The sequence below is a fragment of the Balaenoptera borealis genome, assembly GCF_965194805.1.
Source record: "Balaenoptera borealis genome assembly, chromosome: 10".
Classification (NCBI taxonomy): domain Eukaryota; kingdom Metazoa; phylum Chordata; class Mammalia; order Artiodactyla; family Balaenopteridae; genus Balaenoptera; species Balaenoptera borealis.
Genome location: NC_138874.1, coordinates 53,847,912 through 53,874,350, shown reverse-complemented (window position 1 = coordinate 53,874,350; position 26,439 = coordinate 53,847,912). Strand labels below are relative to the sequence as shown.

The 26,439-nt window shown below is 38.1% G+C and overlaps 1 protein-coding gene across 4 annotated transcripts; it reads right to left on the bottom strand.

The window, feature by feature from the left end:
• Nucleotides 1–1,520: 1,520 nt before the first annotated feature.
• On the bottom strand, nucleotides 1,521–25,474 carry SIRT1 (sirtuin 1). 4 transcript variants are annotated; one of them, XR_014249319.1, is made up of 10 exons: nucleotides 24,998–25,474; nucleotides 23,546–23,662; nucleotides 22,225–22,466; nucleotides 20,777–20,929; nucleotides 10,380–10,527; nucleotides 9,612–9,691; nucleotides 8,595–8,781; nucleotides 6,405–6,968; nucleotides 6,243–6,320; nucleotides 3,451–3,578 (listed from the first exon to the last, which is right to left on the bottom strand). XR_014249319.1 is itself a non-coding variant. In XM_082408622.1 (9 exons), the coding sequence occupies exons 1-9, from the start codon at nucleotides 25,377–25,379 to the stop codon at nucleotides 3,250–3,252; spliced, it is 2,202 nt and encodes a 733-aa protein (XP_082264748.1). In that variant the 5' UTR covers nucleotides 25,380–25,473; the 3' UTR covers nucleotides 1,521–3,249. The 4 variants fall into 4 exon arrangements, 3 of the variants coding, with proteins under 3 accessions (XP_082264748.1, XP_082264749.1, XP_082264750.1); XM_082408622.1 differs by lacking the exon at nucleotides 6,243–6,320 and having other exon boundaries at nucleotides 1,521–3,578; nucleotides 24,998–25,473; XM_082408623.1 differs by lacking the exons at nucleotides 6,243–6,320; nucleotides 24,998–25,474 and adding an exon at nucleotides 23,801–24,559 and having other exon boundaries at nucleotides 1,521–3,578.
• Between the last annotated feature and the right edge of the window lie 965 nt (nucleotides 25,475–26,439).

Genomic DNA, 26,439 nt, shown 5'->3' with positions numbered 1-26,439 from the left:
AAGTCTTTTGATGAAGTGTAATATGTATAAGGCAGTCTTCCTCTGCATATGGTGAGTTCTCTGAAAGCAAGGGCAAATAAATGGTCCTGCTCTCAGCCTCTTCTCGATCCCCGACCTGTTTTGCACTTGGGCCATCCAAACTCCTTATGATAGTTTTGTTCTCCTTTCTGTATAGTTCAGTAGCTCCCCACTCTTACACCGCTAACACTTCTAGAGATAAACTGGGAATAGAATGTTTGTTTTATGTAAGTCTGCCTTACCTTCCCTGTTAGGCCTGCCCCCGGGAATGGAGTGTTAAATGCAGAAGGGAACTCCCCAATTCCTTTCCCTTCTCAACCCTTACTAATCACCTGGGGCTACTTTTTAATACTATGTGCAAGCCCCACCTTAGGCCTGTTAAATGTCACCTCTAAGAGGTGATGCTCAGGTTACTTTCAATAATTTCCCAGGTGATCTTTCTTTAATCCCAATTGGGAGGCACTTAAAAAGAGGAGTCATTAGACCATTTCTCCACATTTCTGCTAGCATCCCAAGGCTGACTTTGTTCATTTTTAAGGAGTCGGAAGAGCTTTTTGATTTTAAGTCTAGGAGTTGAGACTTGTTTCAAATAAAATTTATCAAATAATGCTGTAAGGTAGATGCTAATTAAACCATGTGCCATTAATTAGGGTATTGCATCAGTGGAATATATGATGCATTAACCAAGGGAAGTGGAAACAGCATTGAATACATGGCTTTAATTAACTCAGGTCTTGCCAGGTACTTGATTACTTAAAATGACCACGTACCCTCCTTTTTAAGGTATGAACTACCTGACTTCTTTTTCCATTTTGTGCATATATGGAATGATGTCACTGTTCCTTATTTTTATAACATCTGTGGATGGGATTTTACAGGTAATTTTTCTAGTGCAAACAAGATATACAGGGGCAGAGGGGTTTTCTTGTTTTTAGATTCAAAAGTTTGCTGGGGAGGAAGGCAAGCGACCTGAGAGCAGGAAACTGCCAGTCAAGATTTATTCACTACATCTTTGTAAGGGGCGTGTTCCTGCCCTCTTGTATAGTAGGTTTCCGGGTCAACCTCAGAAAGTTCATACCAAATGTGATCTAGAGTCATTTTTTGTCCACTCCTTGTGTTTAGACACAGGATTACAGCACATGAGTTCAAAGTGCTGGTCCTTTGTCAGATCTTCATATGTCAAGTTAGTTATTCTTAGGCAGGGTTAAAGGAGGGGAAAAGGCAGGGCCTAAGGCTCCTGGCCTAGAATGGTTGAAATATTAGCTTTGAAACGTTTGGTGATGCACCAGTTGCTACAACCAGAACTTTCATTGTCAAAGTACTGTTCTGGTGAGACTGATAGATATAAATTGAATGAAGAAATGTAGTATGAGAAGAAAGCATCTAATATATAGCCCTCAAAGCTGTACAAAAGCTGCAAAACTTTAAAATTTTATACCTTAAACCATGTAAGTTAACAGAAAAAAGTCAAATGACAATTTTAATAGACTTTAAAACAGTGTACAAGTATAAAACACTGGTTTTGTATTTCAAAAGTTGGAGGAAGATATCCAGTCATTAAACAGTCTACAAAACATATGCCAGTAGATTACATAAAAGACTATGTATGTACAATATAAAAAGAGCTGAAAACAGTCTTCACTGTAAAAATAAGTTAAAACAAATTTTTCAATTTAAAATATCATCTATAGCACAAACACAGATCATGCAAATGGCAAACTAGATATACTGCATTCTTTAGTGTAGTCAAATAAATTCAGATTGAGACATCTTTCAGGTAGGGAAATGGCCATTCAATAAAATTCTTTTCTCTGGCAGTAACGGTCCTAGCTGGGTATTTTATGCTTAAAGAACAGCTATATTTCAAACCCTTTTTGTTAAGTTGTAATAAATACTAAAGCAACACAGGAATACTTTATTTGAAAGCAATGTTGGAAAGGTCTGCAAAATAAATTCTTACTGTGCAATTTTATAAAGTATGAACTTTTTTGAAAGGCTAGACGCTTCTGCTGCTGAAAAAGTTGATCTCTAGTTTTAAGGCAGGCTAAGCTTTTAAATATGTTATAAGAACTAGTTTAATTAACTATTCTGCTATTACAAGTTACACCACGCTCATCTCCATAATACTAGGCTAGTAGTTTGGTGTTTATTACACCAAATCCTCCCAACAGGAAACATGTACTTACTGGCTTTGAAACTGTAATCAGGGGGTCTGCTGCTCTCATTAATGGAGCGCGGGGGGCGGGGAGAGGCAACAGTCCAAAATACTACACTCTCCCCCCAGTTGAAGTACCATTATTATTGATTCATAAAGGCTTTGCAAATTCACATCTTGGCAGTTTAATACTTATGGAAAGGATCAATGCAAGCTCTACCACCGTAATTGATAGGTATATTTAAACAACAATGGCAAATATTCTCAAAACTAAGGGGACCCAGGCAGGCACTATTGTTTCTAAAGCAATTGAAACATTTCCAAAGCATTTATTTGTTTTTTAGGTTAGTTTTATGAGCCAATATAGACATTACTACATGTCCACAGGAAGTACAAAAGCCATCTTCATTTGAACAAATACAATATTCCGGAAACTGTTAGCACCAAGTCTCACTTTAAAAAGCAAAGACAACTGAGTGCTCTCCCACATATTGTTGACTTCCTTCTACTCAGATTGCATGTCATGAGATATTTTTAAAAGTTAGCTGCCACAAGTTTTGGAAAATGCCAGTGTTTGAAAATAGGTAATTGTGCTAATAAAGAATCAAAAGTTTAGCGGAACAGAGAATGAGGATTTCAAACCATTCAGTGCTACAAAGAAAAGTGTGAAAATACCATTCTTTGGTCTAGATTAGCTGTTCCCTTTACATTAATTTAACATTCCAATGGCTTTTTGAAAAATTTAAAATGTTGAACCTCACTAGGCAAAAACAAAATTATATATACATATGGATGTATCATACAAATGAACCTTTAAAAGAAAGTCTTGTCCAACAGCTGATTAAAGATACTTAGGTACCTTTCTTTTTTAAAAAAAGAGTTAGTGTTCGAGTGTATAAGCACAGAAATAAGTAAGTTAAAAATTACCCATGGGGAAAAAAAACTGTTTTACCAGTCTATAAATATTATACCTTTCTGGTGTCCTTGCTCTATTGAGTTCACAAGTAAACATTCAACTTGACATGCTCAAGATCCTAATGCTGGTGGAACAATTCCTGTACCTGGACAATACTACATTATGATTTGTTCGATGGATAGTTAATGCTTGTTGCTTCCTGTTTCATAGATGTAGCTTCATTAACTGCCTCTTGATCACCTCCATCAGCTCCAAATCCAGTTCCTCCGGCTCTCTCATTAACATCAGCATCATCTTCCAAACCATTGTAAAATTCTTCAATCTCACTTTCATCCTCCATAGGTTCTTCTAAACTTGGACTCTGGCATGTTCCACTATCACTGTTACTGCCACAAGAACTAGAGGATAAGACATCATCTTCAGAGTCTGAATATACCTCAGCACCATGGAAAATATAACGGTTTGGTGGTAAAAACAGATATTGATTACCTGAAATACAGTAATAAGAGAGAAGTGGGTTATTTCCAGTTTTCTAAGACTTGGTCTGAGTGGGCTGTCTGGAATAAAGTGTAGGTTCTAGCCTTTTACCTGAGTATCATTACTAGAGGCTATTACTGTAGTTTCTCAAGAACAAGCTATAGAATCACTCAGTCCTGCATGAAAATCTTAGTTCTGCCACTCATCAACTTTGTAAATTGGGAGAGTTATCTCTGTGCCTCAATTTCCTCATCTGGATATGAAATAATTTTCACAACCCTATGAGGCAAGTATGAAAAAAATGTAGACAGCCATGTTCAATGAAACTCACTTAACCAACTCCTTTGAACAGATTTGATGAGATGAAATGCCACCACCCACCCTCTGAATCAATCTATTTTTACAAGAGTCCTATCACATTAAAGTGTGAGAAGCACTGATCTAGCGCTGGCCTTTTAAGCTTTCTTTCCCAACGCCCTCCCAAATTAGCATTTGCAATACAAGATTTGACCTCCGATGGTAAGAAGCATTCCCTGCTTTTGTTTACATTTTGATGTAAGTGAATGGGTAGGAACCTTAAACATTAATGATGAAATATTTTATACCCTTATATTCACAAGCACCAAGTACCTTCTGACTTAAGTCTGTTATCACACGGTGTTATATTTATTGCACCATATCCTATTGCACCATATCCTAACTGCATAGTTTATCTGGAGTGACATACCATCTACCAAACATACCTGAGTTTCTCTTCAAAATGACTTTCAAGCTTTTTTATACCCCATCATGACCCAGTTCTCACCTATTATGTGTTGCAGCATGGAAACCACTTATTTCATTGTGTTTCAGTGACTGGAGAAAGAAAACCCCACCTGGTGCTTCTTATTAGGGCCACCTCCTTTGAATCACATCCCCTCACAGACTTTTAAAGGGTCCCAGCACATGGCTCTCCTGCCCTTTCCTTTCTATACGTTAGGCCATGTTTATAAAAAGAACACTTCAGGGACTTCCCTGGCAGTCCAGTGGTTAAATTAAGACTCTGCGCTCTCAATGCCGGGGCCTGGGTTCTATCCCTGCTGGGGGAACTAAGATCCTGCATGCCGTGCGGAGCAGCCAAAATAATAAATAAATAAATAAATCTTTCTGCTCTGGCCCCCCTGAAGAACTGAATCATCTATTTCTCAGTGGAAGTACCCTATACCTGTCTGTTTCTGCCCTCTTGGCAACCCTCAAGACATTTACATTTTACTTCCTATATGCTCCAGCTTCCTCCTTTTCAGCTTCTTCTATATGCTCCAACTTCCTCCCTTTCAGCCTCGACCTCACAACAAACAGTGGCAAACTAAAATGAGTGAGTAAAGTCCAGCTGTTGTTTGGTTTTAACCGCTAAAAAATGTTAAGTTTTACACTCTTTACATCAGTTATCTTTTCAAATGCTCACAATGCTAGGAGAGAGAAGTAGATCTGACAACTCAGTCTAATTCCAAAGCCTGTACCTTTAAAGGTCTAAATTGGTAGAATAAAACCAAGGTATAATACCAATTTCCTGGGGCAGAGTTTTGTATGTTTGACCCATCTGTCAAAAAGACAGCCAGAGAATGCTGCCAGTGCGTAGGCAGACTTTGTATATGATAGAGACTTATCTTACCTGACTAAATCAACAGTAATTTCTCTACTTCTGACTCTTGCCACATTTGAAAGCGTAAGTATTCTTCTATGCTCTTTCTAGTTTTCCCCACGGAAGACTTCCCCTAATTACAGTTCAAGATCAAAGTCAGAACTTAGGTTTTTTAGAAAGCCTTCAGTAACCTAGTGCCCTCCAAGTAGATAAACCTTTTAAAATATCACCTATTTTTGTAATGATATACACAAATATCAGTAGCTTGATCGGTGCCTCCAGAACTTGCTGTATGGAAAATGCCCAAAGGCTTATTCGACTGAACTAAAATTTTTTCAGAGCAAATGATTACAACACTTAATACATTTGTCTCAAATTTCTTGTCAGTTTTCACCATGTATAGTAAGTGGAATGGGACTTAATGTTTTAAGCTGTACAAAGTTGTTGCATCTAAGAGCACAAGTTTCTGTTTGATTAATACTTGGTCATAAGTGGTTTCAAAAAGTAGAAAGTGATTTCACTTTTGTTAACACTTATGGATAGGGACTTCCCTGGTGTCGCAGAGGTTAAAAATCCGCCTGCCAATGCAGGGGACACGGGTTCGAGCCCTGGTTTGGGAAGATCCCACATGCTGCAGAGCAACTAAGCCCGTGTGCCACAACTACTGAGCCTGCGCTCTAAAATTCAGCTCACAAGCCACAACTACTGAGCCCTAGTGCTGCAACTACTGAAGCCCGTGCGCCTAGAGCCCGTGCTCCGCAACAAGAGAAGTCACCACAATGAGAAGTCCGCGCACTGCAACGAAGAGAAGCCCCCGCTCACCACAACTAGAGAAAGCCTGTGCACAGCAACTAAGACCCAATGCAGCCAAAATTAATTAGTTATTTTTTTTAAAAACTAATTGATAAAAAGACTTCCCATGTGTCAAAACAGGGTAGATGGTATTTCTGATACTCAGTGGCGAAGAACCAGCTGTTTTCTAGATCTGAAACAACACGACCTAATGGTTAAGAGAACCCAGAATCCACCTGGTTCTTCCACACCCTAGTCGTTACCTTGCCTGGGGTACTTAACCTCCATGGTCCTCGGTTTCCCACCTGTACCAGAGTAGTAATAGTTCCTGCCTCACGATACTAAAATCAGAAAATGAAAAGTCACTGACAAATATTTCGTTAGAATAATTATAACCTTCAAAATGTTTCAACAGCCTTTCTTACCATCAAGCCGTTTACTAATCTGCTCCTTTGCGAGTCTAGCTGGGCAGCATTTTCTCACTGTTTCAGCAACTGAAGTTCTTTCATTTTTCTCCCCAGTACTGGAGGCAACATTCTTCAAATCCGGACTCTCCAACTGTTCATTAATACTTTCAATGCTCCTAGCAGAAGTCTGTACTTCCTGTGATTTTTCTTCGACACAGTTTTTTGATTCAGACACATCTGGATCATCACCATTACTCTTTGTTTCTTGGTCTAAAAGAGTGACAATCACTGAAGAATCTGCTGGTGAGGTTCCTTCTGGTGAACTCGAGCCTTCTGAAATATTGAGGGGTGTGGGTGGCAACTCTGACAAATGAGCCAATTCTTTTTGTGTTCGTGGAGGTTTTTCAGTAATTTCTGAAAGCTTTACAGGGTTGCAGCAAAGTTTGGCGTATTCACCACCTAACCTGTGACACAATTCATTAATAATGACATCACAGTCTCCAAGAAGCTCTACATCAAAATGCAGGTGAGGCAAAGGTTCCCTATTAATTAATATCTGAGGCACTTCATGGGGTATGGAACCTAAGAATAGGGTGAAAAAAGTAAGAATTAGAGAAAGGAAGGGAGGTACACTAATAAAACCAAAAGAAATGCATTATGTAAAAATCTAACAGAATTCCCTGGCGGTCCAGCGGTTAGGACTGCGCTTTCATTGCCACAGCCAGGGTTCTATCCCTGGTCAGGGAACCAAGATCCTGCAAGACGTGAGGCATGGCCAAAAAAAAAAAAATCTAACATGCTCCCAATACCAAAGAAGACACCCAACTGTAGTATTCAACCAAGCTATTACACATACCATCAAACTATCAAGTAAACAGATGAGCAGCAAAATTTCAGGTTCTGCTCCTGTCACCTGGTAACCTCTGGGTAATCACCTCAGACTTTTTATTCTGTATTCAATTTCCTTGTCTGTATAATGGGGTAATAACAGTACTTCTCCACAAACTTGCAGTGAGCACTGAGTTAATATGCAGAGAAGAGTTCTTGGTGCAGTATAGGTAATAGTTATCTACTAAAATGGCTTCTGATATGTGAAAATTCATACCAGTCTGTTCTCCACTATTATGTACCAATGTCTTACATTTTTAAAAAAGTACCTTTGCCTATCACCAACACATTTTACTACCCCACAGGAAACTTGGAAGAAGTTCTCTGCCTCACATTTAAATAGAAAAAAATAACTCGCAAATAAGCTTATACATTAAATTTTCTTTCTTTTTTTTAGTTACAAATTGTCCTATAATCTACTTTAATAGAATTTCACAGCTACTTGGGGAAGGCTGAGTTAAACTGGTAGAGCCACTACATGTGGGCTAGGAAAAAGATGCAGAATTGGGAGAGTTTAACTCTGTTTCTTCCAGCAGTTTGCTCTAGCTATCTGTTTGCTGGTATGGGGGTCCAATTTTAATTCTCCAGTTAAGGGTTTAATATACTCTCCTCTCCTCCTTCCCTCACTTTTATGGCACCAATGATGCTACTGAATTAGTCCCTCTATCTTCCTCCCCCTTGCTTGCTCATTAGAGGGAGAAAAAAGGTAGTATGGGAGCATGGATTAAAGAAATATTCTTGAGAATAATAGGGACTTAAATTGTTTTTGAGCATTTTTATACACATGAACACCCTTGTGGGTAGAGCTGATCCACATAAAATGATTGACAAGGCATGACTGTTATTCTTACAAAAACAAACCAATCATTGTGAGCCCCAAAATTCTATCTTACATGAGTACGTTACACATGTATCAAGCTATACATCTGAACTTACTGGACCAAAAGTCAATTACATTTGAAAGATTAACTACTCGAATTAAGACTAAAAATACAGATTATTTTTAATATGTTTCCTCAGTATATGTAAAATTAGCTCATGCTAACTCCTGCCATATTAAAGCACATTCCACTGAAAAGTTTAAGTTGAACTGTTTCCCTTTGTTATTACTTCTGTTTTGAAAGCCCTCTTCCCCCACTGAAATGTCAGATTAACCAATCTTCCTGAGCAAGAATATGTCACCTAAAAAAATTAAAGTTTGGCTCTTCACCACTCTTTAACAAAAAACAGAATAAGATAATTGGGGTCTACTCTACAGACCCACAACCCATGGCAAAATATATAGAAATGGTTCTCTAAAAAAAATCATCACCCACTTACTCGGAATTAGTGCTACTGGTCTTACTTTCAGGGAAGACCCAATAACAATGAGAAGATCAACTTCATCTTTGTCATACTTCATGGCTCTATGAAACTGTTCTGGTAAATTTTCACCAAAAAAGACAATCTCTGGTTTCATGATAGCAAGTGGTTCATCAGCTGGGCACCTAGGACATCGAGGAACCACCTGCATGTTCCAGATTTTAGTAGAGGTGGGAAAGAGAAGGGCAAGCCTGAGTTAGAAAGAGTCAACATTTCCACACTTCCCGAGAATTAATTTCAAAATTACCAAAGAAAACAGAAAAGCTGTGGATAAATTGCAGGGAAAACTGGATAAAACCTAAACATCAACTATCAATGACCCGTTAGTTTATTAACATACAATGAGATAAAATTTTGCTATTATCTGTGTATGCTGCTATTATGATACCTGTACAGACCTACATTTGATATTCAAGAGTCCATTATATATTAAGAAAAAGCAGCATGTGTATATATGTACACAGATGAGACTTAACTTTTAAAAAATAAAAGTTTGTAAAATACGATTCCATTTTAGTATGCTATCTTCTCATAATTATATGATCAACTATATATGCAGCTAAACATACAGAATTTATTTCTGGGTGGTTTTCATTCTCTGCCATATTTTCCTGTATTTTTTGGTCAATGAGCGTACATGAACTATTTTTTACAAAATGAATCTGACAGGCACTTTTAAAAAGGGAGAGTAAGGAGAAAAACTAATGTTAAGTAACACCACACTTAATGATCTGGGTTTTTATTTTAGGCTTATATATTAGGTAGTCAACTTCATAATCAAGAGATTATGGAGCAATGTTTTTAACTTAAGGTTTTGAAAGGTTTTTGTGTATTTCTCTGGAATTCCCAATGGTAACTAACATTTGTTTTCCTGGATGTTTCTGTACCACATAAATACTTCCAGAAAAAAAAGACTGAGGTAAAAGAAACAGATCAGAGACATGCACAATTCCTAAGATATGGGTGATAAATTACCTGATTAAAAATATCTCCTCGTACAGCTTCACAGTCAACTTTATATTTACAAATCAGGCAAGATGCTGTTGCAAAGGAACCTAAAAACAACAAATATATGCTTTATTAAAGAAATTTTTCCATTTCTTAAATAACGGTTATAATGTAAGCTTGACAACAGAAAAGCTAGCGACTTTAAAATTTTTAAGAGACTCCATGAGAGAGATGCTGATATAATGATGCTTCCTAAAGCTACTCTTTTAATAAAATATACCAACTCCTCCAGGACTAAAACTGCAGACTTGGAAGGTTACAACTGTATTACCTTAGCTTAACAGCTGTGTTTCAAAAACAGTTTAGATACATAAGAATATGGTCTATTCATACTTGTTTTAGATTTAGTCTTCAAATTTCTAAAGCCTGTCCATCTGAACTACTCAGCAGTTCCTTTGGTTTCCTAAAGATGCCATGTTTTTTTCATCCATAGCTAATATTACTTTTGTAATCAAGAAAGGTTATATAAAAGAATTTAATGTTACATAATTGATGCATCTTTTGAAATCCAAAAGCACATTAATATCTGACATTTTGTACAATTAAGTGTCAACGCCAATATTTCTGGTTTCATATTTTTGCAATCTACTTTCCTTATCTACAATTGATCAGATAACATGGTTAAACAATAAGGCTTAATCTCCATTCCTGGAAGGCAGCCTTTTCTCTAATCCTAACTTTTCCTACAAAACTAACTAATATGTAACAGAAAAAGCAATCCTGAAGTTTACTAACCATGACACTGAATTATCCTTTGGATTCCTGCAACCTGTTCCAGTGTATCTATGTTCTGAGTATAGTTGCGAAGTAGTTTTCCTTCCTTATCTGACAAGGCTATGAATTTGTGACAAAGAGATGGTTGGAATTGTCCAGGATATATTTCCTAGATAACGCAAAAAGCAGAAAAAAGATTATGTGTTAACAAACGTCACAGGTTTAGGTTTAACAACAACAACAAAAAAAACTACCAATGATAATTAAAAAACAATACATGAGCATCTCAAAGCATCTAGATGGATGCCACACACACTTACGAAAGGATTGTTGCTGTCATATGTGTAAAACTCAGCAATTAGTGAACATGGCCTCTGGATAAAGTCGACCTGCAAACATCTCTTATAAATGCTAATTGATATTTTAATAAAAGTCAGAAGAAATACATACCTTAATATATATCTAATTTTTGTTGGCTGCAAATGATTTTTTTTTTTGTAAGGAAAAAGGGAAAAAGTTTAAATTGAAATTAAAGATATCAAAGATATGGTGACTTCTTTTTTAAAACTAAAAAAGGCACTGTCAACATAATATTAAAAAAATTTTTGATTCATCATTTATTATAAATATCAACCTGTTGGAAGTTTAAAGCTGAAGTTTTAATTCCTTACCAAAATTGTTTTCCTTCCACTGCACAGGCACATACTGGTATAGTATAGAGTTGCTCATGAATGCTGAGTTGCTGGATTTTGTGTGTGTGTTTTTCCCCCCAAATAATGCTTCAATGCTGTTTCTTCTTTAAAAACAAAGAATTCAGATATACACATGGCAAAAAGATCAGAGAAAAAGTATCAATTTTGGTCCTCTCAACTTTTGACAGTGTTTTCATTAAACTTCATTTAGTAAGTGACTATGGCAAAGGAAGTTTCTTCTCTTTTTTCTTTGAAGTAGTTCTGCCTGCTTCCTTACCATTCATTTACAGCCTCTAACCTATTACAATGCTAGCAAAAAACAAGATACAACCGTATGTCCATCAACAGAGGACTGGTTGTAGAAATATGGTACATCCGTAATAGTGGAGTATGCAGCCATTAAAATGAATGAGGAAGGTCTAGATACACTGACCTGGAAGATGGCCCATGACATATGTGAAAAAAAATCAAGCTAGTCACCACTGTGTATAGCTTTGTTTTTGTTGTTATTAAGCAAAAATGGGAAGTTTATGCAAAGTATATAGATACATTCATTTAAGCATCAATTCAGGAAGGATACAAACAATCTATAAAACAGGGGTGGGGGGGTAGGGGACTTCACTTCTGACATTATACAAAAAAGTTTGACAGTAAGATTCTAGATGACTACTTCTAACCTACTTAATATTTCAAGTTTAGAAAAAACTATCTACCGGGATACCTTTTAAGTAAAAATAATACGCATATCTCATTATAAAGACTATCACATCCATGTCCATATGCTGCTGAAAATGTTATATAAAACCCAAGCATTCTGCCTCTCATTCAAATTTTTATCATAAAGTTCATGAACTTTGCAATTTAAGAAAGACAATGCATATAGAAAGAAGTAACAAGTGAAGAGTTTATTAAAGCTAATGTTTATAGAAAACTGAAAGCCACATTATGTTTTGGACCATTAGGTTGTGCTCTCTATTAACCACTGTTTTCTCCCCAGGTTGCTTTGTTATAATACATTTACATTTAGAGGATTAAACACCAGCACCTTGCACCTGAAATAATGGGGAAAAAATTACTCTGAAAGGACTGTTTTTTAATAGAAATTACTCCTAAATCAGGCCCTTACTTAACAAGGAAAGTTTGCTAAAAACTAATTGACTGGAGATACAACTTTCAGATAAAATATAGATTAATTCTTCATGTTGAAACTGTGACACGCTAGTTCTAAGCAAGACAGGCCATCCCAAATCTGAACCTCCTTAAGTGCCATTAAGGAACCAATCATGTGGGCTGGACCATTATAATTGCCACAGGGATCCATTTAGAATAGAGTGGAAGCACAGCTGGGACCAAAGGCTCAAATACTATTAAAATGACAGGCTGCTTTCACAGCAGTGTCCAGAAACATGCGAACAATCCAGTAATTGGCCATAGGCAACCAATGTGACCAAAACTAAAGCTTAGAACTATCTGCCACAGTAAGCTTTCATGTAGAAATAATGGTTTTTTTCCAGAGATGCTCTCTGCTTGCTTGCTTGCTTCTCAAAATTTCTAGCAATATGAATGAGATTCCAGTCAAAAGCAGGGGTGTTAACTGCAGCCCCTCAAAACTAAAAGGACTCACCAAAGTTTGAGATGCCACTATTTACTAGGTAGTAGGTAGAGCTGTTAAGAAACTAGAATTTACATTCTCCATGCTGTCAAAAAAATAAGTGAAACTAATTGATCCTGGTAAGGAAAATCCTCATAATCCCTGGTCTTGTTTCATTCATTCCACAACACCATAGACTACTCAAAATCTTACCTAATCAATACTTGCAAATTAAAGTTAAGTCACCTGACAAATTTAACTACTTTTTTCCTGTTAACCTCTGGCTTCCCCAAGGAACTCAAGCTTCAGCAAACTTTTTCCACACTGGGACACCAGATAGCAAATATTTAAGGCTTTGCGGGCCATTCAGTCTCTGTCCTTACGGTCTATGTGGCAACCACTCAAGTCTTCTATTGTAGTACATACGCAACCACAGGCAATAGGCCAATGAATGAGCATAGCTGTGTTCCAGTGAAACTTTATTTACAATCACTGATGTTAGAATTTCATATAATGTTCATATGATGTGAAGTATTATTCTTTTGATTTTTTTCCCCATCCATTTAAAAATTTTAGTTCACAGCTGTACAAAAACACGCAGTGGGCCACATTTGGACTGAGGCTGTAATTTGCCGGCCCCTGTACTAATCTAACACAAGAGAATTTCAATTAGTCAAGCATTCGTTACTACTTAATGTAATTAACAGGCATAACAGGAGCACTTTATAATAATGCTGTAGACTGGGCTAAGGACTGGGTTTTTACATTTTCAAGGACTGTAAAGGAAAAGAACACAGTATGACAGAGTTCCCATGTGGTCCACAAAGCAGGTTACATTTACTCCCTGGCCCTTTACAGAAAAAGGTCTGCTGACCCTCCTGTAGACATATATCCCCCATCTTGCAGATGAAAAAACCCAAAGCACAGAAGTAACGCCAAAAGTCACAAGAGCTAGCAAGTAGCAGAACTATCATTCAAACCCAGTTTTGATGCCAAAGTGCAGCTCTTAACCACTATGCAATTTCTGATCCCTCAACCTCATGTTTCCTATTTTTCTTTTAGGCTAAATACCATTTCTATTAGGTATTGCAAATCAGTCCACTAAAACTAATCTAGTAAGTATATTTCACATTGCACATCCTTCACGGGATTAGTGGAGACTGGAATTCCAATCACCCTCTAATGTAAAAACACTCTTCAAGAATACATGTTCTCAGGGACTTCCCTGGTGGCCGGTGGTTAAGACTCCATGCTCCCAATGCAGGGGGCCCTAGTTTGATCCCTGGTCAGGGAACTAGATCCCACATGCATGCTGCAGCTAAGAGTTCACATGCCACAACTAAGGAGCTGGTGAGCCACAACTAAGGAGCCCGCCTGCTGCAACTAAGACCAGGCGCAACCAAATAAATAAATATATATAAAAAACAAACAAAAAAACCCCACACATGTTCTCGGGAATTCCCTGGCAGTCCTGTGGTTAAGGACTTGGTGCTTTCACTGCCATGTCCTGGGACCAATCCGTGGTCAGGGAACTAAGATCCACAAGCTGCAGGTTGCGGCCAAAAAAAAGCACGTTCTCACAAATCAGTATGAGGAAGAAAAGCATCTCAATGGAAAAAAAAAATAGCTAAGGACAGACAGGCAACTCAAGGATATACACATGGCAAGTAGTAAGAAGCAGTCATCTACACTAGTAAACAAAAACAGAACACTAATGAGAAGATGCTAATTTTTTATTTATTACACTGATAGTTTTAACTGCCTTAAAAACTCTAGATATCCACTAATAGGAGACTGATTATACATATTGTGGTACAACTATCAAACAGTACTATGCAGCCTTTTCTTTAAAATGAGGTATATCTAAGTGCCGCCATGAAACTATTTCCAAGGATATTAAATGGGAAAAAAGCAGTGTAGAGAAAAGGGTACGTGATTCTGTCGGTAATCATTTTTAAAGTATTATTAGAAACTTACAATACCTCTCCCCCCTACACACACACAAACAGGTTTACTCTTTTTTTTTCCTAGAAGGAAACCCAATGAAACATTTTACCATGGTAACCTTTGAGAAAGAGATTAGAGGTAGGGAAGACTGAAGAGAGAGGCCAACTATCGTTTGTTGTGAACTGTTTCAATTTCTTTATAAAACCATATACACAACATACACACCAACACACACACCCACACACATACACTTTCTAAAAAATACATTAATACTAATAACGTATCACGGGAGGCTTTTTTTGTGGGGGAGAGGGCATGGGCATGCTAAATCAGTTTTCTCATACACTTCTACACTTCTGATGGGAGTATATTATTCAACCTTTCCAGGCAGCAATAAGGTAAAACAAATCAGGACCCTTAGCAGTTTTGCTTTCAGAAATTTATCCTAAGAACATTATAAACATACCAAAAAGGACAATCAGAGCAATACCTTTTTAATAACAGAAAGCAGGAAACATCCAAAAAAGGAACACTTGCAGGATTAGTTACAGTAGACCACTTGATGAACACTATGACCGTTATCAAGTATTCAAGCATCTGAAAGTTTATTAAACAGAAATACTACAAATCCAAAGCAGTAGGTAAAAGAGCCCATTTTTATAATATACACCCAAATATAATACTCTACTTATATGTAATCCACCTACACAAGTCAGTATTAACATACTGTCTTCAAGTGAACGGGACTGTGGCCTTTTTTGGGGGTGGGGGTGTGCACTTTTTTTGATTTTTAAGTAATGAGCTGGTTTTGAGATTTCTTAGCTTTATAACTACATAATCTGGTATATCTGCACATTATCAATAAAGTGACAATTTACTGAATAAATATGTTTTTGGAAGTTCATATTTCTCCCTCTACTTTTTCTTGAATTTTATCACTTTAAGGGAAAGAACATTCACTGTATTCAATATGGGGGAGCAACTACACTCTCTGAACACAGTCCTTTAAAGAAAACAAAAAAAAGTTATTTTATAGAACCTCGGTTTCACCTTCACTGACTCTTAAACCACTTATCAGCACCAGTGAATTTAGACTCCTCAGAACCATGACCACAACCTCATTATCAATTTAAAGCCTTATTATGCAAGAGGACAACAGTTCAGAACAAGAATATATAGCTTTAACGTTGGCCTTAATTGTCCTTGTGTAGAAGAATTCAAAGCAGTACTAAAGCTAGGCGCACTTAACATGCTGGTGCTCAAACGGGGAGCAATCTTGCAGGAGACATTTGGCAACATCTGGACACATTTTTGATTGTCAAGACTGGGGTGGGGGACTAATGGCATTTAAAGGGAGGAGGCCATTGGCTGCTGCTAAATATCCTACAGTGCACAGGACGGCTACTCACAGCAAAGAATTATCCATCCCAAAGAGTCAACAGGTTGAGAAACTGCTCTGATGAACCAGCTACCTCTTTCACACACCTCTCCGTTACTTTTGAGTTTCCAGTCTAGATGAAATCTGTTTCTTCTCAGTTGTATACAATCCGTGGCTTGATACATCTGTAGAAACTTTCCTTCCAAAATGCCTAAATTCACAATATTTCCTGTTTTCATGGCTTTCTATTAAATTTATTTTCTCTCAAAAGGAACCCTCCTACACTGTTGGTCGGAATGTAAATTAGTACAGCCACTATGGAGAACAGTATGGAGGTTCCTTAAAAAACTAAAAATAGAACTACCATATGACCCAGCAATCCCACTCCTGGGCATATATCCAGAGAAAACTATACTTCAAAAAGATACATGCAACCCGAATGTTCATTGCAGCACTACTTACAATAGCCAAAACATGGAAGCAACCTAAATGTCCATCAACAGATGACTGGATAAAGATGTAAATATGTAGAGTGGAATATCACTCAGCCATAAAAAAGAATGAAATAATGCCACTTGCGGCAACATAGATGGACCTAGAGATTATCATACTAAGTGAAGTAAGCCAGACAATGACAAATATTATCACTTATATTGAAAAAAAAAAGAAGAGATTCAAATGAACTTATTTACAAAACAGAAAGAGACCCACAGACATAGAAAAAAACCTATGGTTACCAAAGGGGAAAGGGGAGGGGGGGATAAATCAGGAATTTGGGATTAACATATACACACTCCTATATATAAAATAGATAACCAATGAGGACCTACTGTACAGCACAGGGAACTATACTCAATATTTTATAATAACCTATAAGGGAAAGAATTCAAAAAAGGATACATATATATGTATAACTGAATCACTGTGCTGTACACCTGAAACTAACACAACATTGTAAATCAACTATACTTCAATTAAAAAAATTTCATTTTCTCTCATAACTAGCAAAGTAACCATCTTTTAATTAACCTTCTCCTTAGTACAGACACTGGAAGAAAACTTTCGGTTATGACTATTTTACTCATGTATTCTTTTTGGAATCCAGTAAAATATTACAATATTTACATACCCTCCCCATCCTTCATTTTTAAATACTATCCTTTATTCTTTGTCCTTACTTATTTATCCTTCAGCTTTTTCCTACTCATTTTTAGACCCAAATTAACTCAGTCTCTCTTACCTATTATTATTTATTTTAAGTGCTATTTCACCAACTAGGTACTTTCCTTTTGGCAGTTCCTAATATAAGAATTGAAGTACAATGATCCTATATGAGTGGCAGTTATAAGATTATTTATTTAGCTCCTACCATAACTTAAACTTTCATAAAGAAGTGAAACATGCTGCCCCTCCAACTTTTTCTTCTCCTAGGTACTATGAAATCTGTACACTGTAACACATTAACACTGTGCCATTTTTACTCCAATTCAGATATTTTATTCTCTCTTACGCACTGTCTAGATTTCTACCATGTGTATTTTTATAATTTGTCTTTGTAAGAATAATTCTTAATTGCTTCTATAGATTCTTACATGTCAAAACCAGTTTAAGCTAAAACTGAATACCCATTATATACATTAGACAACTATGGTTACAATCTTTCTCACCTTGCTATTTGTATTCTCAGTTACCACATTTTCCCCAAGTGTCAGGCAATTTAGTATATACTGAAGTGATGGGGAAAAAGCTGAAAAGTTAGTTTGAGCATGTTTTTTGTTTCCTCTCAGAACAGAGAATTTACAGCAAAAACCTTGTGAGCATTACATAAATGCACTAGTGAATCAAGCTCTTATAATCAGATGCAAGATCAAAGTAAATTCTAGTTACTTGATGCCTTTCTTAAAGTGCTAATTTCTGGGGAATTCCCTGGCAGTCCAGTGGTTCGGACTCCGCACTCCCACTGCAGACTGCAGGAGGCACGGGTTCAATCCCTGGTCTGGGAACTAAGATCCCACATGCCATGCAGCGTGGCCAGAAAAAAAAAGTGTTAATTTCTGATAACTAGAGCCAGTGTCCTAGGTCCAATTCAAGAAACCAGTAACTAAGTGATATTTCACTGGTCTTCAAAGTCATGCAGTAGAACCCCTAGCACCAGTATGTTAAAAACAGTGAATCTTCATGAATTCATATTCTTGTAACAAAGGAAAAGAGACACTCTACATTATTTGTTCCATTTAGTGTGAACCAGCTGTCTATTCTAAAGGCTAGATATAGATGACCACATCACTGCTGATACATGAAGTTCAAAATTTTTTATAAGTTTCAAGTTGAGTACTGGAAAAATTCAAATTTCTTAGTAGCCTGCAAAATTTTCAAATTTAGTTTTCAGTTCTAGCAAGTAAATCATATCCAAGAAAATCTAATGTAATTTCCCCATTTTACTCTAATTCCCATTTATAAGCACACTTGCACAAAACAAAATTATTTCTTTAGATAGGCCATCAATTTAAGCTAATATCATGTATTCTGAATTGGCAGAGCTTTTCTTATAGTTATGTAAATAGACCACATGATTTGAAAGTAGCTGAGGTTATCCTTTAATGGAAATTCAGGTCCACTTCACTTCTATGCTCATTAAAAAATAATCACTAATACAAAAGACCCTTTCAAATATACTAAAGTTTAGCAACAACAATGTTACAATTTCTTTCCATAAAGCTAAACTATAGAAAAAAGACTTCTAAAGTAAAATTTCTTGGGACTTCCCGGGTGGTCCAAAGGCTAAAGACTCCACGCTCCCAATGCAGGGGACCTGGGTTCAATCCCTGGTCAGGAAACTAGATCCCACGTGCCGCAACTACAAGATCCCACGTGCCGCAACTACAAGATCCCACGTGCCGCAACTACAAGATCCCACGTGCCGCAACTACAAGATCCCACGTGCCGCAACTACAAGATCCCACCCGGCACACCCAAATAAATAAATTAATTTTAAAAAAAAAAAGGATAAAATTTCTTGGGTATGGTATAATGCGTAGTTATCCCTCCATATCTGCAGGTTCCACATCCTTGGATTCAACCAACTGTAGATTGAAAATATTCAGAGAAAAAGAATTCCAGAAAATTCCAAAAACCAAAACTTATATTTGCTGCACCAGCGACTATTAACATCATACAAGCATACCTCAGAGACATCATGAGTTTGGTTCCAGACCATAGCAATAAAGTGAATTATCCCAGTAAAGTCAGTCAAATGAATTTTCTGGTTTCCCTGTACATGTAAAGTTATTTTTATACTACATGGTAATCTATTAAGTATGCAATAGCATTATGTCTCAAAAAAAAGTACATACCTTAATTAAAAATACTTTATTGCTAAAAAATGCTAACCATCATCTAAGTCCTCAGCAGTAACAAAGATAACTGATCCCAGATCACAGTAACAAATAATGAAAAAGTCTGAAATACTGTGAATGACCAAAATGTGACACAGAGACACAAAGTGAGCAAATGCTGTTGGAAAAATGGCGCCTACAGACTCGCTTGATCACAATCCCTCAAATTTGTAAAAACAAAAAAAGCCCACAGAATCTGTGAAGGGCAATAAAGTGAAGCAAAATAAAACAAGGTATGCCTATACCAGGTATTATAAGTAATCTAGAGGTGATTTAAAGTATACAGGGAGGGGACTTCCCTGGTGGTCCAGTGGTTAAGAATCCACCTTCCAATGCAGGGGACGTTCAATCCCTGGTCAGGGAACTAAGATTCCACATGCCGCAGGGCAACTGAGCCCGCGCTCCTCAATTAGAGAAGCCCCTCACGCCTCAGCGAAGATCCAGCAACTAAGACCAGATGCAGCCAAAAATAAAATTAAATTAAAAAAAAAAAGTATACAGGGAGGATGTGCATAGGTTATATGCAAATACTATGCCATTTTATATGAGGGACTAGAGCATCCTCAGATTTTGGTATCTGAGGGATCCTGGAACTAATCCCCCTCAGATACCAAGGGAAGACTGTAACATCAAACTTTAAACTCCAGAGCAGAGCTGCCAAATAAAAACATAATATGAATCATATACACAATTCAAATTTTCTAGTAACCACATTAACAATGTGAAATCTTCCTCATTTATAACCCAATATCAAAGTATTATTATTTACACATATAATCATTATTTATATATATATAATATATAATAAAATTTATATTTTGCATGTTTTCTATACTAGGTTTCCAAAATCTGGTATGTCTTCCACACTTACATCTCAGAACACTTATGCACTCAACAGCCCCACGTGGCAAATGGCTTCTGAACTGAACAGAGCAGCACTAAAGACGCTAGAGCATAACAGATCAACCTTGACTCAAATGCAATCTAAGACTCTTCTCCACCTCTAATCACAAATTTCTCAGGCACATCCTCAATGTGTTAAAACCTAGCTACTATAAAACATACCAAAGGCAGATGTTATGATCTTTATGATCCATAAAAAATATTCAAAATCAAAACAGTGATGTTACTTTTATATGATCTACTAACCTCTAAAAAAGCCTGGACAATGTAAAGGCCATTACTGAAGTGCAAATTTGAAAAATATGCAATAGCCTCTTCTTTGAAAATAAGCTCAATCCTAAAATGAAGAAAAGCAAATGACAGTCCCTTCTGGGAAGGGAAGTCTGACTAAAATGACTTTACTTCAGTGATTTTACTCCACCACAGTACTAATAGTCAATTTACTAGACTGCCATTCAAAATAATTTTTCATGAGAGAAGGACAAAGAAACAACTAGAAGAGTTTGTAGTACCTTTGCAAATTTGAAGAATGGTCTTGGATCTTTTCTGAAATATTCAATGTCAAACATTGCTTGAGGATCTGGAAGGTCTGGAAAGTCTACTGCAAGGCGAGCATAAATACCATCTCTTGACCTGAAGTCAGGTATTCCACAAGAAACAGAAACCTGAAATACGCATGGCATAATTTGTACAATTAAATCTTCTACTGCTACCTTAATAATTATTAGTCCTCTTATCACACAATTAGGGAAGAGTTGAAAAATATTTTTAGTTTGAAACTTCTTTTGGGGAATGGAGATAATGCCCTACTTTAATTTCTAATAGAAATAAAACACTCAAAAAACCAGTATAATTAAATCCATCACATATTCCATTCATAATGGGATAAAGAATTTTAAGTCAGGCTAACTTTAAACCTTTATAAGCATTTAACCAACAAATTAAAACAATTCCAACTTGATTGAGAACGAAGTAAACCATTCCAAATTATTTTAACTAGAAAGCAGGCAAGAATTTCTATTACAGTCAAGTATTTCCAAAGAAATCCCTCTTCTAGGTTAGAGTGCTACTACTTCAAGAACGCTAAATTTCTTTATTTTCCTTAAAAAACTATGTTGTACAATATTTCAATTTTTAAGAATAGATTTAAACACTATGCTTTTTCTACAAATAAACCTTGACATTACAAATAGGGACTTCAGAAGTTATCCTTTTGTTTCACAATTTTGTCAGCGTTTACTCCACTTTAGTCTCAGAGCAAAACAAACTTGCCTAAATCACATCGGGGAGCAACGCATAACTATTCTTCCTGATCATTTAAGATTAAATAACACCCTCCCTTAACTAAAAGGTCAGAAAGCAGGACTGATTTTTCTCCAACAGCTGTCCTGGTCGCTACCATGTAACATATTCTGTATTCAACACACAATATGAAATAGCCTAAGTAACTAGTTATTTGAGACCTAAAGTGGAACAAATGAAAAATCTCAACCCACCACAATCATATCACCTTAATTTAAAATGGAGGAGAGGTAGGAATCTGTTACCTTTCCAACACTGCGTTACTTGCGAACACATATTAGGTTCCCGGTTTCCCCATGAAGATCAAACAAATAACCAACTTCTCTATCAGACCCTGACACACTTTAATGCAAGCAAAATTCCCTGCATCTCCTTAGAAGTTGTGGTATAATGTAGGTAAAACTCTTGCCTTAATTCCACTTACCTACTGTGCCAGGAAACAGAAGTGAATCCTTTTTAAGGTTATTGAGAGGTTTTTAAAAAACTGAACCAATTTAGTAATTGCTCCTGCACTCACTTTTTAGCAGTTTCCAAACACAAATGCCCATCATCATGTAAGGATAAATTTTTCTACACCAGAAAAATGTTTCTGAATTGGACAAGGCTTAAGAAAAAACATACACCACCCCCATACTAGTGCTTTATACATCTTACATACCCCAGCTCCAGTTAGAACTATTATTTTTTTGCACTCTTGCAGTAATTTCACAGCATCTTCAATTGTATTAATATCTTTTCTTTTTTTCCTTTTTGGTGGTTCTGAAAGGATGTTAATAACAATCTGCCACAGTGTCATATCATCCAATTCAGGTGGAGGAATTGTTTCTGGCAGTAAATCTTTAAGAATCGTTCGAGGATCTGTGCCAATCATGAGATGTTGCTGAACAAAAGTATATGGACCTATATCAAGAGGGAGAAGAACTAGATCAGATCCACTTCCAAGTAACTGAAAATCTCATTTATTTTTTGAAGTAACAAATTAGCAATGCTCCACGCTGTTTTGCAGAGTAAAAAAATGCACTATAAAGGTGTTTCATTCACAGCATCTTCAGATGTAATGCTATATTCCAAAGAGATTAGGGAGATCAGGAGTTGAGCCTGCCCCTAGAGCTATAAAATACCAAGTATGTATTTTAAGAGTCAAACTAATTAACTACTAGAATTAAATTTGTATGGTTAAAATCTAGAAAAATGCAACATAAACATAACAGAAGTATGTACAAAAGGGTTCTACAAATCAACACAGGAAAGATCTTACCAGTCCCGAAAGCCCACACTATTTATCATTAAAGACATAAAGAAAAAAAGAAAAGGAAATCTATACTTTACTATCTTTAAAATTTTTCCAGTAATAATCTTCCAGTTAATCTTAACCAGTCTCCCAAAATGATACATACAATGCTGATGTTCTGAGCTTTAATTCTTTACCCTGAAATTTCTTAGATCAGTTCCTAGCTTGAGAAAACCAAAAATACAGTAAATATAAACACTAAAAAGGAACTAATCATTACTATGTTTAAGCAGTCAAGGCATTTTTGGAAAAAAACAGCACATTAAGAGAAAGAACATTTTGAGATGGTCATGTTACTACCTTGGTAAAAAAATCTGATACTGTGCTCTACTTCAAAATATTTCTCATTTCACCAAAATACTTAATAAATATTTACTGAGGACAAACTATGTGCCAGGCACTTTTCTAGGCACTGACAAAACAGTCTACAAATCAGTCAGAAATCCCTGCCCCCGTGGGACTTATATGCTAGTACAGGAAACCAGCAATAAAAAAGTTACATACAGAGATTATTTAAAAACAAAAACAAAACAAAGCACTAGACTTTCCCTAAAACCAAGATGACATTAAATCTCATCAAACACCTAAGAACCTCATCACCAGGCTACAAGGGGACAGAGAAATATATTTTTTGTTGACATAAAAAGAGAATACTGAAAAAGATAGCTCTTAAACTGTGAAACCATACCTATCCGTGGTCTTGGAGTCCAGTCACTAGAACTCGCATGTGAGGCTCTATCATCCTCATCACTTTCACACGAATGGAAACCGTTGGTGATGATTTCATCACCAAACAGAAGGTTATCTGCAAAAGAAACCAAAAGGAACTCAAGGTTTCTGAAACAATCTCCATCTAAAATTATGAAGATCTATAATTATGATACAACAATTTTCAATGAATAAAGCACTTAACATTCATACTGCCTGTGTAAAGAATGCCTACTGGATCAATCTGCACCGTTCACAGGAACAGTATATCCTCATCTTTAGGGATTCTGCTCGGACTCTAAGTTTCAGTTCATCAAAATCTAGAAAGAAATTACGTCTACTTAATCAAAACACGAAAAGTAGTAACCTAGTTAGACTGAATTTATCGATCACAAATAATAGTTCATAAAACTTATCAAATAAAAATTTACCCAAAAAAGTCGTGCAAATATAACCATGGCAACTTGCACTTCTCTTATATAACACTAAACCTACAAAAATACCTTTGCATTATTCGTTTCCCTTATTAAACTATGTTTCTTGAAAACAGGGGTTGTTTTTCTAATCCAATCCCTAATGCACACGTTGTTGCCTTTTGATATGATCAAATGGTCCACTGATTGGATTTATTGATACAAATAATAAAGACGCACATCTATCCGGATAGAAACTCTGAAACACTCAAGGATGACAAGACATATACAACTATCACATCTGCTTTACTATGCCAGAAAAATGTCAATTCGTGTTTCAGGGTTACATATACACACACAAGAAGATATTTAATCTAAAAACCATTATAAGAACATGATTAGAGGAAAAATACTACTCAAAGTACTCTAAAACTACTATTACTCTCTCATGCCCACTATTAGTTGCACCACAGAAGGGTAACGTCTTTAGAAGCAACTACACTCTTTAAAATTTAAAACAAGTTAAAAAATAAAGGCCCTCCAAAAAAAAAAAACCAAACACACACAAATTGCACAGGTGTCAGTTATCAAAGACAACTGCAAAAGGTTGGTGCAAGGGACAGTCAAAAAGTTTCAGGTTTAATTGTGTGGGGGGTGGGAGGGTGGGCTGAGAAACAAAAGACATTTAACAAAAGCAATACGTTAAAAGAGTAGGAGGGGAGAGAAACTTTTTTTTAAAACCAGCTGCGAGGCTAGCCCGCCCCGCGGCTGCGCAAAGCGCGAGGCCACTGGGGCGCGCCGCGGGCCGAGGGAGGAGGGAGGGAGTGAGTCCTCGGGCCGCTCCGGCAGCCGGGCCCGCAGCCTCGGAGGCGCGCAGCTAAGGAGGGCCCTAGCGGGGAGGGGGACGCCGCAAAGCCAGCCCCGAGCCCCCAGCCCGCCCGACACTCCCCCACCCCAGGAGGGGCCCCGGGAGGAGGAGGGGGGGATGCGCAGTCCCGGCCCGCCCGCGCCCTGCGCACCTCGGTACCCAATAGCCGCCGCCGCCTCTTCCTCCTCCTCGCCCTCGTCGTCGTCGTCGTCGTAGAAGTCGTCGGCCGGCGGCGCCTCCCGGGATAGGCCCTGTAAGCCCGTCCCATTGTCTCCTTCTCCGGCCGCCGCCGCCTGGGCCTCCCGCCACAGCGCCGCCGCCGCCGCCGCCGGGCAGCCGCCGGCCGCCACCGGCAGCTCACGCTCGGGGGCCGCCCCGCCGGGCTCGCCCGGGCTCCGCCCGACGCCAGGGCCGTCTCTCCGCGGCCTCTTGCGGAGCGGCTCCCCGGCAGGCGGCGAGGTGGCCTCCCTCTCAGCCGTCACTGCCGAGGGGGAGCCGCCGGGCTGAAAGGCGAGCGCCGCCTCGTCCGCCATCTTTCAACTGCCTCTCTGGCCCTCCTCCCTCGCCTCCTCTCCTCCCGCTCGACTCGCGGCACTGGCGCCCCCGCGGCTCCGGCTGCGGGAGATTTAAACCCCGTCACGTGACCCGCCCCTTTTCGCCCCCGCCCTCCCGCCGCTCCCGCCACCCACGCGGGCCGGACCACAACACGGCGGGTCACGTGGCAGGCGGAGGCGGTGTGGGCCGGGAGGAAACGCGCCCAGGGCTGCTACGGCCCCACCCCTCGGCGGCAGGCGAGTCTTGCAGCCAAACTTGTCTTTCAAACTGTCGTCAAATCACTGCTGCCTGGTTGGGTCAAGTTTTGGTTCGTACTGCGAGTTTCCGCTTTTGCCTGAAGTGCACACCTTGCTCGCCTTACTTTGTCTTTTCTGGATTTACGCTAAGGGTTAAATCTTAGTTCCTGAAAGGCGATCAGGAATGAAGCTGGCCAAGGCTCAGCTTCCTGAAATACGCTAGGTAGTCGGTCTATCTGTTAACGGTTATCGGTAGACGCAAAAGGACACAGTTAACTCTTCAACCTCCTCACCCCATTCTGGCAACTCCTCTTTGCCTCCTTTTTTCTCTTTGCTTCTCTCCTCGTGAGCCGGTTGCTTTTTCTCCCTCTCTCCATCCCTTGTAGGGTGGTGTAGGTTGTCAAATCCTGAAAGGCGTGTGTCAGCCCTGGAAAGACCTTTGACGGGGGTGGGAGGGTGATCAGCCTATCTGCTTTCTGGCCCCAGCTTGGCTCCAAATGTGGGATTTACCTTCTCTGGGCTTCATGAAATGAGTATACAGGGTCAAGTGGGGCGTTATGAGGAGAACTGGACTGAGCATGACTTGGCCCCTGTAAACATCTGGATTTGGGTTAGAATTTGAGGTCCTTCCCTTCTAGCGTGAGCAATTTATTTAGCTTTTCTAAACCCAATGTCTTCATCTCTAAAATGCTAATACCTATTTTGTAGGGTTGTGATGAGAATTAAATAAGATAGCCAGATGTAAAGTGAGGGGTACATAATAGCTAAAAAATATTACTTTCCTACTTGAAGCGCCTCTACT